Source organism: Corvus moneduloides, chromosome 18, assembly GCF_009650955.1.
Source record: "Corvus moneduloides isolate bCorMon1 chromosome 18, bCorMon1.pri, whole genome shotgun sequence".
Classification (NCBI taxonomy): Eukaryota; Metazoa; Chordata; class Aves; order Passeriformes; family Corvidae; genus Corvus; species Corvus moneduloides.
In genome coordinates this window covers 4,150,747-4,165,671 of record NC_045493.1, presented here as the reverse complement: position 1 = coordinate 4,165,671, position 14,925 = coordinate 4,150,747, and the positions used below count along the sequence as shown (strand labels likewise).

Sequence of the window (14,925 nt, the reverse complement as noted above, 5' to 3'; positions counted from 1 at the left end):
CGCCCATCGCCGTGGCGCCGGGCCCGCCCCGGAAGCCGCTACCGGTTCCGGGGTCGCGGCGGAGTGATGGCGGCCGACACGCAGGTGAGTGTGGGATGGGCCGCGTAGGGCCCAGCCCGGGCAGGGGAGACTGGCGGGGGCTGCGCTCGGGGCCGTGCCGCGTGCCGCTCCTGCCCCGTTGCGCCCTCGGCCCGGCTGCGGGGCCCGGCCCGGCACCCGAAGCCGCCTGGGGACGTGGCAGCTGGGGCGGGCCCCGCCGAGCCGCCCGCACCGCGCCGTGCCCGGCCCGCGGGAAGGGGCCGCCGCCGCCGGGGAACCCGGGCGGAGCGGGGGGCGGCGGGGCCCGTCCCGATCGAAGCCCGTCCCGATCGAGGCCCGGCACGAGCCGCGTCCCGCCCGGCGGCGGCGCCGTGAGCGGCTGCCCCCGGTTCGCACCGCCTGGCCGCGGTGTGACCGCTCCCTCTGCCCGGACTGCCTGGGGCCGCCGGCTTCATCGTGAGGGGCTTGGGATGTTCCTAGAGCAAATCCTAGTCTGCTCAGCATCAGGTCCGTACTTGTATAGATACTGCCTTTGTTCTCTGTATTTGGTTGCAGCAGCATTGCTGGTATGCTGGCTTTGTAACGTGTACATAAACATGCTAAAAAAGAAAAATAAAAAGCAAATTGGTGAAGCCTGTCCCAGTGGGTCTTCCGGGGAGACTGGGTGGTTTAGACTAGTCGAGGTTTTGCGGTTTGCATAAGTCACTGAGATGCTGGTGAGGTTCTGTAGTATTATACATAAGTTATATTTTTCATTTCTAGGCTTAGGATAATTTTAACACGTTTTTCATGTCTGCACATCTTCCTGCATGGAAGCAGCATGACTAAGTGCAGCTTGGTTTGGGTTTGTATGTGATGAACTCATGTAATTGAAAAGTTTTGCGAGAAGAGCAGGTCTGTAACAGCAGCTGGTTCTGTTGGTTCTGGTGTCAATGACATTGTTGGTCATCCTTTGCAGCTCAACCCAGCCTTGCTGTTCAGAGGTGCAGCCTTGCTTCCAGCCAGTTATTAAGGGGACCTGTGGGTGTGAAATGGTCACAGGCTCAGGGAGGTGTGGATGGCCTTTAAATCTCAGGAAGCCACTGTGCAGGATTAGCCTTCCAGCGCGTCAGCAAAAAGCTTCACTGAAAGCAGCTTTGAGGAGCTCTTTGAAAAAGACTGAAAAGGGAAGGAATCGTTTTAGATGAGTTTCTAAAGACATGCTCATTTGCTGCCTTTTGGAAAGATGCTGGTATAAAGTTGCTCAGTTTAAGAGCTGAATTTCAAAAGCATTTCCTGGAGAGCTGTGCTTTGGTTTATGTAAATGCAGAAAACCTGGGAGTGTAGGTCTTCCTGGGTTGTCTGCAGTTCGAGTGCTCTTTTGGAACTGCCTGGACTTCAGGAGATAACATGGAGGGAAAAGCTCCTTTGAATTCTAGAAGTTACTATTTTTTGCTTTTCAAGGTCCTGTACTCCAGATTATGGGTCTTAGCTCTTACTCTGTGTTACTTTTGGAGGGGTAAGGGTCTCTTACAGAGCACGAGAGCACAGATTAATGGAGAGGAGTCGTCCTTCAGCCTTGGGGAAGGAGTGTGTGGTGCACAGTGACCCTTCCTTGGCAGATGAGATGGCAGATGCTCACATTTGGGCACTAAGAGGTCATGTGGCAGCAAGTGACATATTCTGCTTGCCCTGGTTTGTGTTCTGTGGGCTGAAAACAAAGGCAGTCTGATGTTTTTTCTGCTTCGTGGTTTTAGATTTCTGACACACTGAAGCGGTTTGCAGTGAAAGTAACTACAGCCAGCGTGAAGGAGCGGAGAGAGATCCTCAGTGAGCTGGGAAAATGTGTTTCTGGGAAAGGTAAAAAACTTGGGAGCACTGTTCTGGTTACCAGGGTGAAGGAGGGTGTTATAATGTTTTGTTTCAAAAGGTTGTGTGAGGGGTATTTGTTTGAGGGAGGGGGCTAGCAGAGTTTGGAGCCAGTGCTCCATCACAGGGTTAATTCCAAGCGTAGAATTTGTGGGTAGCAGAGAACCCCAGCTTTTGGCACATCTACTTTTTCCAGTCAGCAGTTGTAGCATTGTGTAGCATTAGTTCTTCATTAGTGTGTCAGTTGAGTTTCTGTCATGACTCTTGGCCTGTTCTTTTAGTACTCATGGAATCCTTGGGTATGTACATGTATAGAGAGGGGGAGTATGGGAGATTTCAGATGGTCTTAATAAAACAGCTGAAGCAAATTTTTGAAACTTATTTCTCTCATTTTCTGAAGATGACCGTGTGTTCCAGTTTTACCATTGTTTTAAAAAATATGCATAAAATGTATGAAAAGAGCAAACTTTTACTGTGATTTGTGCAAGCAATTTTGTAGATATGAGCAGTTTACTGATTTCAGTCATGAAGTGAATTGTGTTTGTGTTAAAGATTAAGAGCTCTTTGATTTATGAAGAAATATTTTGGAATACATTGTTACAGATCTTCCAGAGGGCGCAGTGAAAGGCCTTTGCAAACTCTTCTGCCTTACTCTGCATCGATACCGGTAAGTAAATTGATGTGGAAAGGCAGTATTATTTAATCTATCAGTATTTAGTAGTTAAATTGGTGTGGAGCATCTGGAAATGTTAGCATGCAGTGTCACAGAGATGTATATGACACCAAAGGATGTCATCTTGTAATTACATTCTCAGGGGAGGATTGACATTAAAATGTTTTACAACATTTGCCTTGCATTTCACCTTTAATTTTGAAATTAAAACTTTAGTCCTGTGGTTCAGTTTGCAAGAATGAACACCCATGTCCTTGTGAAGCAAGACTGAGCTGTCTTTTAGACAATTTTAGGTGGGATTAAATTGTGCTCTGTGGTAGAGGAGCTGTTCAGAACCTGTTTTCTTCTGCAGTCTGCCAGAGGGCCTCCACATAACTGCTGTCATTTGAGGAAGGGAATGGAGCTTTCTGCCAGAAACTTCTCCACTTTGTGGAACAGCAAGGATAAAATAGTTACTAGCTTGACTGCTGAAATGGGAAAGCAGAGCCCTTTGTGTGGTGCAGGGGTGGTAACGGTGCAATGTGGCAGGTTTAGAATGTTCGTGATCCATGTTTGTCACAGGGATGCTGCGTCCCGCAGAGCCCTGCAGTTGGCCCTTCAGCAGCTCGCAGAATCCCAGCCCGAGGCAACGGCAAAAAACCTGCTGCACTCACTTCAGTCTTCAGGGATCGGCAGCAAGGCTGGAGTTCCCAGGTGTGGAGGAGTCGCTTTGTGTGGAAGCAGTTCTGAGTTGCTGGTAGTTCCTCCTGTTTAGAATGAGGCTTGTGCTGCTGCTTGGCAGAGGCGTTAAAAGCCTTTAGAGACAAAACTGTTAACGCTGTTCAGATGTTCCTCTCTTACCTCTTCCATGTAATTTGGGATGGCAAAGGGAGTATCCTGGTGTAGCTGCTGGTGGATTGGGTCTGAGTTTCGGTTTAGCCTTTGTTAAACTTCAAGTCTGGAGAGATGAGGAACAAACTCTTCCAAGAAACAGTCTCCAAAATTATTAGGAAAGGGGATTTCATCACCTATCAAGCATTCAGCTGCCTCTTGTGCCATCTGGAAGCTCTGAGTGTCAAACCAGAGCTGAAACAGCTTCTGAGGACTGATTATTTCCTTTAAAAACTAAAGGCTTTAGCTGCATTTTTGTGTGGTAAAATTGCCTGTCAGTCAGGTGCTAACCTGGGCAAAATGGGTCTGTAATGGTCTAGTTAGGTGTAAGTTATGTCCTGGGAAGTGTAGATTTACCTTCCTCTCCTGTTTGTACAACAGTAAGAGCAGTGGATCTGCAGCTCTGCTGGCACTCTCCTGGACATGCCTGCTTGTACGCACAGTCTTTCCAACACCTGACAAGAGACAGGGAGAAACATGGAAAAAACTGGTAGGTTCTTTAAGCTTTGCAGAAATATCCCATCGCAGATACAGACTTAAATATTTCCAATGTGTTTAAGTTGCTGAAATGTTGCAAATAATTCTGAATGTAACTGAAAACACCAAGTTAGAATCCAGGTTTGGAGGAAGATTTGGTGTATTGTGATGTCTCCTCTTCCCCTGGAGAAAGCAGGAGATATATAAAGCATGAGTGGGGTGGTCTTGCACCTGTGCAGTTGTTCTGCGTACAGAGATGGCTGCTGGTGCCTCTGAGGTACATCTGCAGTGTGGCATGAAGTTCTTGTGCCTCCCTTGAAATATGCGTGTGTGATACTCTGTCATACAGTGTCAAGGAACTTTTGCCTTTCTTTCACTTTTAACAACACAAATGTGCTACTGTACTCATAGCACATTGGGATATAGTTGGAACAGGTTTTAAGAAGAGATGTAATCTGTTTTTAGTGTTTCCAAAACTATTAGGCATTGTTCTGAACAGAGGTGCGGGATGAAAGCAAAGGCAGCTTGTTGGAAGAGCTTGGATGACCTAAAAGACTTAAGCAGATTCAGCTAATCATTGACATTTGGCATGCCTTGTTTGATACAAGCTCTCTGAGAAGCAGGTTTTCTCGGCTGTTGCCTTTGGCAGGTGGAGGTTCAGTGTTTGCTCCTTTTGGAAGTCCTGGGAGGGTCCCACAAGCAGGCAGTGGATGGGGCCGTGAAGAAATTGAACAGGCTGTGGAAAGAGGTGATGTATACATTATGTGCTATATTCTCTAGCTGTTCTGGGTTCTGTGGTGTTAACATGCCCTGCTCTTTTTCTCTTAAGAACCAGGATCTGGTGGATCAGTACCTATATGTCATTCTTGGGCTCGAACCAAACCAGAATTATGCTGCAATGCTGGGACTTGTGGTCCAGTTTTGCACAGCCCAGAAGGAGATGGATATTATTAAACGATACAAGGTAAATCTGTTGCACAGCTTTTTTTGTTGGGGAATAAGAAGCATCACTTCTTATCATGAAGAAGGGACTGAATAGACATCTTAGTGAGGCTGGTACTTTGCATCTGCCCCTGGTTTCACTATCTGTCAGTTCAGTAGTCCTGCACTTCTGATTGAAACAGCTGGGGTGTGTTTAGAGAGGAGGTGCCAGATACATGGCTGTTTGGTTTTGCCTGTGCATTTCTGTGAATGTCCAATGTACAGCTTCCTGCCTTGTCCCTGTTGTGGGAATGAAAGGCAGCATGTAGCTTTTGGTGTGGTTTGGGTGTTGGGCGCAGGATAGAGCAGGGAGCATTGGTCTCTGCTTGACTGGCTGATGTGAGAGTGAAAGGAAAGCTTCCAGAGGAGGAGGAGGTGGGGTGTCCAGCCTGGCACCTGACTGTGTGCCGGGGAGCTGTGTACAGGTTGAGATGTGGCTGTAATCTGGTGTTTCTGCTTGTTCAGAGTGCTCTCCTGGATTTCTACTTGAAGACCATCCTTATGAACAAGACAAAGCCTCAGAAGCACGTGCTGGTGAGACACAGTGTTACAGCTGCTTGTGATGCTGTCCCACAGGCAGCATTGCCCTGTGCTGAGTGCCCTGTCCCCTTTGCAGGACAGCTGTTCTCCGCTGGTTCGCTATGTGTCCCATGCCGAATTCAAGGACTCTGTTTTGCCAACTTTGCAGAAATCCCTGCTGCGGAGTCCTGAGAATGTAATTGAAAGTGAGTCTGTCATCTCTCTGCATTGCTTTGTCAAAGAGCCTAAATCCTTAGCGGTCTGGAGCTGTTGGGGCAGTGTCACTCTGGACTATGCTTTTGGTCCCATGAGTGCAGGCAGGATTGTCTGGCATCCAAGGGTTAGATGTGGAGGAGCAACATTTGTGGTGTGATCCCAAGTGTCAGGGTATGTGATAACTACTGTTTGCACCGGGGACAGGATTTTGCAGCTTAGTGCTAGGAATAATCCTGAATTATTCTGTTCATTGGGCATCATTTTCAGTAGGTTTTTTTTTTATTCCTACTCCTTACTACCCTGTTTGCTCTTGATGTGAACTGTGGGGAAGGGTGTATTACAATGCTAATGGCATATCACATTTTGTTAAGTAACTGTTTTTATCTCTTATGTTGTCAGCAATCTCTTTTTTGCTCGTATCTGTGAACCTGGATCTTAGCCAGTATGCTGTAGACATTGTGAAAGGACTGGCCAGTAAGTACTCTCACTTGAATTCAGAATAAAGCTTTCTGCAACTTTCTGGCTGTATCTACAACAGCTTGATTGCTGGTGTAAAGGTTGTTTTAGGTGGCAGGGAGGATGATGCTGTAACTTGGAACTGGAGTAGTTCACATGATGGTTCCAGAAGCTGCATTAAGCCGCATGTAAAGACAGTCCTTACTTGCTGGTTTTATGCAGCTTGTTGTAAGGAACTCTTAGCTTGTGCATTATTTTCTAGGTCATCTGAAATCCAACAGTGTGCAGCTGATGGATGAAGCAGTTGTGGCATTAAAGAACTTGGCTCGGCAGTGCAGCGATCCTTCGGCTGTGGAGTTGCTGGGCAGGCACCTTTTTGCCATCTTGGGTGGTGAGTGAATTGTAGGATAAGCAGTGGGGCTGAATTGAGGTTTGACAGCCTCAAGGAGTTTTGTGTATTGTATTTTCTGTTCTCTTTCTCTGCCTGGATGGAATGGATGGCTTAGCTTGGATCAGGGATAATGTGGCAAGCTTCTGTGTTTTGGAGGAGATTCTTGGTTACAGCTGTTGTCTGTAATCACCTATCACCTTTGTGTTTCTTGTTGGCAGGCTCAGAAGGGAAGCTGACAGTTGTTGCTCAGAAGATGAGTGTCCTTTCAGGTGAGGATCCTAGAAGAAAGCTGCTTCTCTGGTGGAAGAAATTGAGCAGAAAGCTGAACGGAAGGGATCTGTACCTCACCCTTTAGGATTTCCTGCCTGTCACTCTAAGTTGGCTGTAGTTGAAGCCATTAGAGGGTGCTGGATACCACATACCGGTTCCTGACTTTCTATTAAAAAAATAAATGAATAATAATTGGCTAGTAGGCCAAACATTTTATGCAAAGAGGATGACTTGTACCCAGGGTGAAAATGAAGACAGAGATCTGGCAGTGTGATACGTGGTAGATGTGACATCCAGATGTAGTGACAAGAAAAAGAGATGTCTGTGCAAGGATTGAAGTGTGAAGGGTCATTCTTGATTGGATTTAGATGTCGTGCGTAGTTTGGGAACTACTGAGAGAATTCTGTCCTTTCAGGGATTGGCAGCCTTAGTCACCACGTGGTTTCTGGACCCTCCAGCCAAGCTCTGAGTGCAACTGTGGCTGAGCTTTTCATCCCGTTCCTGCAACAAGAAGGTGAGACTTCTTGCCTTTGTTCTGGGTTTGCTAAGCTTCTTTCATCTTCAGCAGGATTTTCACATGGTTATTCCAGATAAATCTGGATTCTTGCCTGCTGTGTTACAGAATCTGTTGCCCTGTTTTGATGAGCCACTCCATGGAGACAGTGCTGTGCCTGTTAGAAGCACGTGTTTATTAGTGCAGTAAATATTACTGTATCCTGCAGCCGTAGGGAGGAGGAGAGAAGATCCAACAAGCAGGAATTGTGCAGCAAGATTGATTTACTTAATTATTTTACAAACTCTTTCATAGACTTTTTCTTTGTAGTCTAATTGGACAAAGGATCAGCCACCCCTTGGGGGTGATTGGCTAAAATCCTAAAACATCCATTGTCAAAATATTTTTTGACTGTACTATAAACAAGGCTTTTGCAAGGTCGCAGGTGTTCATTGTTTATAGAACTCTGCTACTATCTTCTGTGAGAGAGAAAAGTCTCTCACAGACTTAGAAAATAGCGAGAAAAATTCTTGCTAGCAGCATTTTTGTATCCACATGTGTTCTTTTCCTGCATCCTGATGTTGTTACCTGCTTTCTGTTTCATGTTCTGTGCTTTCTGCAATTGCTGAACTGATGTGAGCTCTCTGTTTCTTTGCAGTCCATGAGGGCACATTGGTTCATGCAGTCTCTGTCCTGGCTCTTTGGTGTGTTCGGTTCACCACAGAAGTTCCTAAAAAGCTGGTAGAATGGCTGAAGAAAGCCTTCAGCCTTAAAACCTCGACTTCAGCGGTGAGACATGCCTACCTGCAGTGCATGCTAGCCTCCTTCAAAGGTAAAACTGGGGGCTGTTAATAACTCTTGGCCATGGGGCTTAGGAGGAGAGTTATCAAACTTTATACTTCCTGACATAGAGAGCTGTGTGGATTAGGAAAGATTTTGTAAGGCAATGTCTGTTTACTGACCACCTTCAGATTTCTCCTTAAACTCTCTTTTGCCTTCAAGTTTATAAAGATGGTTTGTTTCCATGTATAACTAAAATCACTGCCCGTCATGCTGTCTTTCATATATCTCAAAGTAATATTTGATTGCTTTATTTTTGTCTTACACCTAAATTGTAAGGTACACCTAAATTCTAGCTCAGGAGCCATACTTTTGTTTTATATAGCATCCAGCACAGTGGGATCTTGGTCTCTGGCTTTGACTCTTGGAAACTTAAAAAAAAAAGTAAAAATTACTGTGTTTGAAATGAAGAACTCGAGAAATTATTCTCTTTTGGTGATCCTCTAGTGATTTACATCTGTTGGTCCTGCTCCCTTTCACTGCAGCATTTCATCCTCATTTAGACCTCTGGGATTCCTTAACCTCTGAATGTTTGAAATGAAACAGATGGTCATGGCTTGCCAGGAATTTGCTTTCTCCCTCTTAGGGAAATATTAATCTTTGAAGTCAGACTTCCTGTGATTCGAAGTAATTCCTTTAATGTAACTGAATTAGCATTTTCTTTTGCATCCTGTGAACAGAACCTCAGTATACTGAGATGGCACTTTTCTGTCTGTGAAGAAAGGACTGAAGTGGTTGCCATTGAGCTTTTCATAATTGCAGTTTAATGATAGTGATTGGCAAATACTCTGGAGATTCAGAGTCTTCCCAGTGTGTGTCTGATTCCTTTCCTTGTCTTATGGCAGCAGAAAAACCATTTATACCTGGGTTGTAAAGTGAGGACTGTGTTGTTTTGTAACATGTCTCTTTTGTCCCCTCAGGTGACACATTATTGCAGGGAACGGACTTGCTACCGATGCTTATCCAGACAGTAGAAAAAGCAGCATCTCAAAGTACTCAGGTTCCCATGGTAACTGAAGGAGTTGCTGCAGCTTTGTTGATCTGCAGGATGTCTGTAATAGAGGGACAAACTGGTAAGGTCACAAAACAGGTGGCAGAATCCAATATAAACAGGTTCTGAGGGTTAACACTCCTTGACATTGTGCAGGAAATACTATTTCTTAATCTGTGTAAAGTTTCTACATAGAGAATTATTGGTCTTCTATAAACCAGGGAAAGATTAACTTCCATCTCTCTCATTTGTGTGAGTGAAGAATTCTTACTCTTCCATGGCTTTGCAAATTCCAGCTTCCATTCACATAGGGCAATATTCCTCTTTATTCTGACAGGAGCTGTTCACCCTGACCTTTCATGGTAGGATTTGACTGATGCATCGGAAGTATTACTTGATTGTTATTTGGGTAGTGTTTTTACAAACCTTTGGAAAGCATAGGGACTGGAATTCTGCCTCCCATTAGAGGATATTACAAGAGCTCTCTGGGTTCATTCATCTGTTCATCCATCAGGTGTGTTCTATCAAAAGCAACACACCCACTTCCCTCCTTTTCTTCACTTGTAGGAACGTTTGTCCTATTAAAGATTAAGGTGAATCAGACTTTACATTTCACATGTGTAAGTCAGAGAAAGGTGTTTTTGTCAGCTGGTGTTTTTTGGGCATGTTTATAGTTCTGAATGAGAGAAATGAGAGGCTTTAGAATTGAAGACAAGTAAGGCTAGAAGTAATTTGAGGGATTTCAGGAGAGAGAATTCTACTGTATTTTGTGTGCACTGATGAGTTCTGACTTCTTTTGAAACATCCTTGATGGATATCTGTTCTTTTCCTGTCAGAGTCTAAGCTGAGTGGTTTCTGGCAGCTGATTTTGGATGAGAAAAAACAAATTTTTACATCTGAGAAGTTTTTGCAGTCTGCATCAGAGGAAGGTAAATTGGCAGTTACTGTATATCCAGTTACTGTTTAACTGTTTCTTAGTACTTGACAAGAGCTAATGTTGTTAGCCTTGTTCTGTGATCCTTGGAGGATACAGTTTCAGATTAAAATGAGCTCTGTACTCTTCAGAAGTACATCTAGACTAGTTGTAGTCTAAGCTTGAAAATGAATTATTTCTTGATGAGCCTGAGTTATGACTCATTTATCATTCCAAATGATAAACAAATGGAAGGGCCTTGTGACAGCTGACACTCAGTACCCATTTCATTGCCACTGAAGCTGTTTTGGCAGGGCTCAGGAATTAACAGAACTGAAGCACTGAGCATGGTGTTTATAATTTGCTTTGCTCTGTCAACTTAGACCAAAGTAGGTCACACACAATGGTCAGGAAAATTGTCCTGGGATCCAGCTAAAAACATTTCAATTAAGTCATGGTTCAGTTCCCGGTCTTGGCAGATCTGAGTTGGATTTGTCTCCAGCTTCAATGAGAAGATCATGTAGAGGCTCAGCTTGGGGAGCTATTTTAATGTGTCCTGATTGCTGTTCATTTGTTTTCAGGTAAAAAAATCTGTTTCCTTATGAAGTCTCATGCTGTTTTAAATATTTGTCTTTTCCCCCAGCCATGTGTACAGTGCTGCAGCTGACAGAGCGCCTGCTCTTGGATCATGCACAGCGGCTGCCTGAAAGCAAAGTTCAGTACGTAGAGTGCACTTGCTGTCCGTGATCCGTGTCTGACTTCAGAGTGCTGCTGTGGGCACTGGGTGGGTGGGCTTGGGGCTTAGCACAGAGTGTTGAACTCTTGGTGCCTTTGTGTCCACTTGGTTGCAGAGCTGCCTCCCTGGCTAACCCTGTGTATCTCTGTTAGCAGGCAGTACCACCGTGCCCTGGTGGCTGTGCTGCTGAGCCGGACCTGGCACGTCCGCAGACAGGCCCATCAAACGGTTAAGAAGCTCTTGTCCTCTCTGGGAGGGTACAAGCTGGCCTATGGGCTCTTGGAGGAGCTCAAAGTGGTTCTCAGTTCTCATAAGGTGAGTAGCCAGCAAGTCTCTGCTCAGACAGATGTTTGAGTGCTGCCAGTCACCTCCCTGCCCTGGGTTTGCTGTTAGCATTGATGTACAGGATTACATCCTGATGTACAGGATTACATGTTAGCCTGAACAGGATTCAGCTCCAGATGATCTCCTGGAATGCCACTTTATACTGGATTACTGCATATTACAGCATGAATGTCTGGAGTGTGCCTAGTCTTCCCTATATATGTAGAAAAGAAATATTCAAAATGTTTTGGGTCGGAAGCTGTATTTTTCCATGTATTTTTATTATTTTAATGCAGATTTAACCTCTGCTATGCTTCATTCCTTTCTTTGTATCTTGGTTCTTCGGCCCTGGATTATAGACTGCAGAAGTTGGGCATACTTCCCAGCCAGCTGGCTCGACCTTTTCCAAAGTCTTTGCCAGAAGTGATCATTTTAGTTTTATCCCAGCTTGCCAAATCCAGTATAGTCCTCTATTCTTAATCTTTTTGTCACTGTCATCCCTGTGCTTTGGTTTTGTTGTTATCCTGTATCCCCTTCTTTCCTTTGAAAACTTCAGGTTTTTGATACTGACAGGGATTGTTGGCATTGTCTGGTTTTACTGTGGGAAAAGTGTGCTCAGGTCTCAGGAAGGTTTGGTGTTGTCCATTCAGATTCTGCCTCATGAGGTCCTGGTGACAGAGGTGGGAGAGCTGTCAGAGCTGGGAAGGACATACATTCCCCCTCGTGTGCTACATGAGGCCCTCTGTGTCATCTCCAGTGTGGCAGGGCTTGACGTGGACTCCTTTGAGCCAGAGAAGCTGGCCCTGGAGATCCTGCTGGTGAGCCATCATCCATCTGTAGGTAAGTGCAGGGATAAGATTCTCATGGCCAATGTATGACTTTTTATTGTACTTTTTTTGTTTTGTTGTGCCAGCGACCTGCTTCATGTTTATTATGCTCATTTCTTCTTGCTAGTGGCAGTGCAGCCAGGACTTTGGCCAGCCCTCCTCATCAAGATGAAGATAGATCCTAAAGACTTCATTAACAAGCACCTGAATGACATCTTACCCAGGATCACCACCTACACTCTGGAGAACCAGGTGATAAACTGCTTTCCTTGTGTTAGTTTTGGGAGATACCTTCGAGGAGTTCAGTACTAACTGGTCTAAAAGGTGGGGAAGAGGGAGGTTAAATGAGAATGTCTCTGGTGAAAAGGAGCTGGGACTCAAGAGGGAAGGAACGTACCAGCAACTGAGTAAAATTTTAGATAAGATTCAAATATCCACTGAACAATGAATTGGGGATTAGAATGTAATGGGGGCTGCCTCAGCAGGACATACTTCTTGGAAACAATTTTAAGGAATACTGATTATGTTTTTTCCTTCATTTTACTGACAGTCATCTATGAATGCAGTGGGATCTCTCTCTCTGCTTTCACCTGGTAGAGTGCTCCCACAGCTCATCAGCACTGTCTCAGCATCAATGGAGAACCCAGCTCTGTGCCAGGTTACTCGAGAGGAATTTGCCATCATGAAGACACCCGAGGGAGAACTGTATGACAAATCTATAATACAGAGGTAAGTCTTCATAATTTCTTTGTGCACCTGGGGATTGATCACTGCTGGTATTCTTGCCAGTGGGTGACTAGGTATGTCAGATGGTCTTTCTGTACAGAAGTTCCTGGATTTTTATGCTTGGTCCTTAGTCCAGAGCGGTGCTGATTCTTTCTCTACTTTTCCTTCTTAGTGCTCAACAGGATAGTATGAAAAAGGCTAACATGAAGAGGGAGAACAAAGCTTATTCCTTCAAGGAACAAATTATTGAGCTGGAGCTGAAGGAGGTAAGTTGATGGAAAAAGGAATGGCAGGCTGGTCACAATCTTCACTGCAAGTCGTGTGTTGTTCTATGGTTTCTGGCATATGTGTGTGTGCTGGTGGGAAAGATTCTCTGAACTACTTGGAATTCTGTTATCTGTATGTATCCCATTTTTAAAATAAAGGTTGCCTTCTCTTTGCTCTGGGGAGGGTGACATATCATCCACTGTAAATGAACTGGACGGCACTTTTTAATGATAGCACATAATTTGTGACCAATGCAGAGAAACTTATGTTATGCTGCTAAAGGGACACTAAAGTGTTGTTAATTAACCTTCTGATTTTCATTTTGTGTCTTTACTCAAGAGGGATATACTTGGAAGGATATTTTGGTACTGTTTTAAAAGTAAATTGCAAAAAACCCCAACGTTTCCAACTTGCTTCTCTGTCTGAAGGGATGGTGTTTGTAGCTCCCAGATAATAATGTCCATGGCTCTCTATTGCAGGAGATAAAGAAGAAGAAGGGAATAAAGGATGAGGTGCAGCTGACAAGCAAGCAGAAGGAGCTGATGCACGCACAGCTGGAAAGGGAGGCTCAGATAAGGAAACGGCTGAAGGAGGTAAGTTTTGGTTGTATTTTTTAGTCCTCTGCAGGCACCATGACCCAAATCACTTTGAAAGAGGGAAAATGGTCTAGCAATCACCTATTTGTTTCTGTTACTAGAAATGAGATTTAACAACTCTATTTTTTTCCCAGTGGACTTTTTTTTATGGTAATCTCTTGAATTGTTTCTCTTACAGCTTGATAATGAGCTGGAAACAGCTCTAGGACTCCTGGACACTGTTATAAAGAAAAAGCCTCCCGGTCTCACTCAGTACATCCCTAGTCTCATCAGTTCCTTCTTGCCACTTTTTCGATCTCCTTTGGCTGCTCCAAGGATTAAGAAGCCTTTTCTTTCCTTAGCTTCCTGTGTCATGCCTGCTCAACTGAAAACCTTTGGTGAATATTTGCAGTTGCTCTTTAAGGGCAGGGTGTGTCATTTTGATGGTGGTGAAAATTATTGCTCTTACAATCTGTGGATCATGACCATGTACCACAGAAAGTCAAGAGGAAAAACCATCTGGAACAGTGCTTAGGGAGATGACTAAGAGATCCTACTGCTGGATGGGACTGGGACCAAAGACAACGACTTGTCTGGTCAATGACCAGCTCTGAGGAGCAGCTGCTCATTGTGGGAACATCTTCCCTGTGTGGAGTTTGGAGGGTGTGAGTGTAACTCACACATGTTGTGAAGAAATCTGTCCCCTGATAGCCCTGGGCTGGGCTTGCTGCTCTGAGCCTCTTTGCAGCCTGGGCTCTTGCCCAGAGCTTTGTTACATTTCTTGGGCCTGTGTTCCTGGGGGTTTTTCTCTCGAGAAATCTTTGGATTTAGCCCTCTCATGGATTCTTTATTTTTCCATTCCAGGTACTTTAGTAAGCCATGTGACCTTGCGCCTGATGAAACCAGAGTGTGAGTTAGATGAATCCTGGTGTCAGGAGGAGCTGCCTGTTGCTCTGAACAGGGTGGTCAGTTTGCTGCATGCCCACACCATTCCCAGCCGAACAAGCAAGGGAGAGCCAGGTATGAAGTATGGTAGATCCTGCTGACACTGCCCCCACTTCCAATAACTATGAACTGGTTTAGTTTTCACAGTTTGTATTTTATTTTGCAAGCAAAACTTCACTTTTTCTATTTTAATTGGATAACTCTTCATAGATAATGAAAAACTTCAAGGTTTTTTTGTGCTGGTAGTAGTAGGAGTGTTACAACTATAGTTAAGTATAGAAATGAAATAACAGTATTTTTTCTTAAAATGGTTCATACGGAAATAACGGCACTGAGATTAAGGCTCATCTTTGCCAAGGACAGCTCCTACCTTTCAACACCACTTACCGTAAGGGATTCGGTGAGACTAAGTGAAAAGACAAAATAATTGCATGTTATCTGTGATCACACCAGTGAAGTGCCCATGGCCTCTTCTTGTTTGCTGTGTAGTGCTGCAGTTCATGAATATTTTATTCTGGCATGATTGTAGAAAGAGCAGTTCTTTCCAC

At 44.6% G+C, this 14,925-nt stretch overlaps 1 protein-coding gene across 1 annotated transcript in view; it reads left to right on the top strand.

Moving 5' to 3' along the window:
* The first annotated feature begins 19 nt into the window (after positions 1–19).
* The window catches only part of GCN1 (GCN1 activator of EIF2AK4), a 38,684-nt gene continuing 23,778 nt past the window's right edge, over positions 20–14,925 (top strand). The window contains 25 exon segments of the mRNA XM_032128513.1: positions 20–84; positions 1,776–1,878; positions 2,491–2,554; positions 3,122–3,253; positions 3,812–3,920; positions 4,557–4,655; positions 4,737–4,871; positions 5,354–5,422; positions 5,505–5,613; positions 6,023–6,097; positions 6,342–6,470; positions 6,689–6,739; positions 7,156–7,254; positions 7,892–8,065; positions 8,994–9,146; positions 9,901–9,993; positions 10,621–10,696; positions 10,869–11,028; positions 11,688–11,877; positions 11,992–12,116; positions 12,415–12,593; positions 12,763–12,856; positions 13,337–13,450; positions 13,632–13,830; positions 14,297–14,452. Coding sequence (XP_031984404.1) covers positions 67–84; positions 1,776–1,878; positions 2,491–2,554; positions 3,122–3,253; positions 3,812–3,920; positions 4,557–4,655; positions 4,737–4,871; positions 5,354–5,422; positions 5,505–5,613; positions 6,023–6,097; positions 6,342–6,470; positions 6,689–6,739; positions 7,156–7,254; positions 7,892–8,065; positions 8,994–9,146; positions 9,901–9,993; positions 10,621–10,696; positions 10,869–11,028; positions 11,688–11,877; positions 11,992–12,116; positions 12,415–12,593; positions 12,763–12,856; positions 13,337–13,450; positions 13,632–13,830; positions 14,297–14,452 — 2,905 coding nt within the window. The 5' untranslated portion in view covers positions 20–66.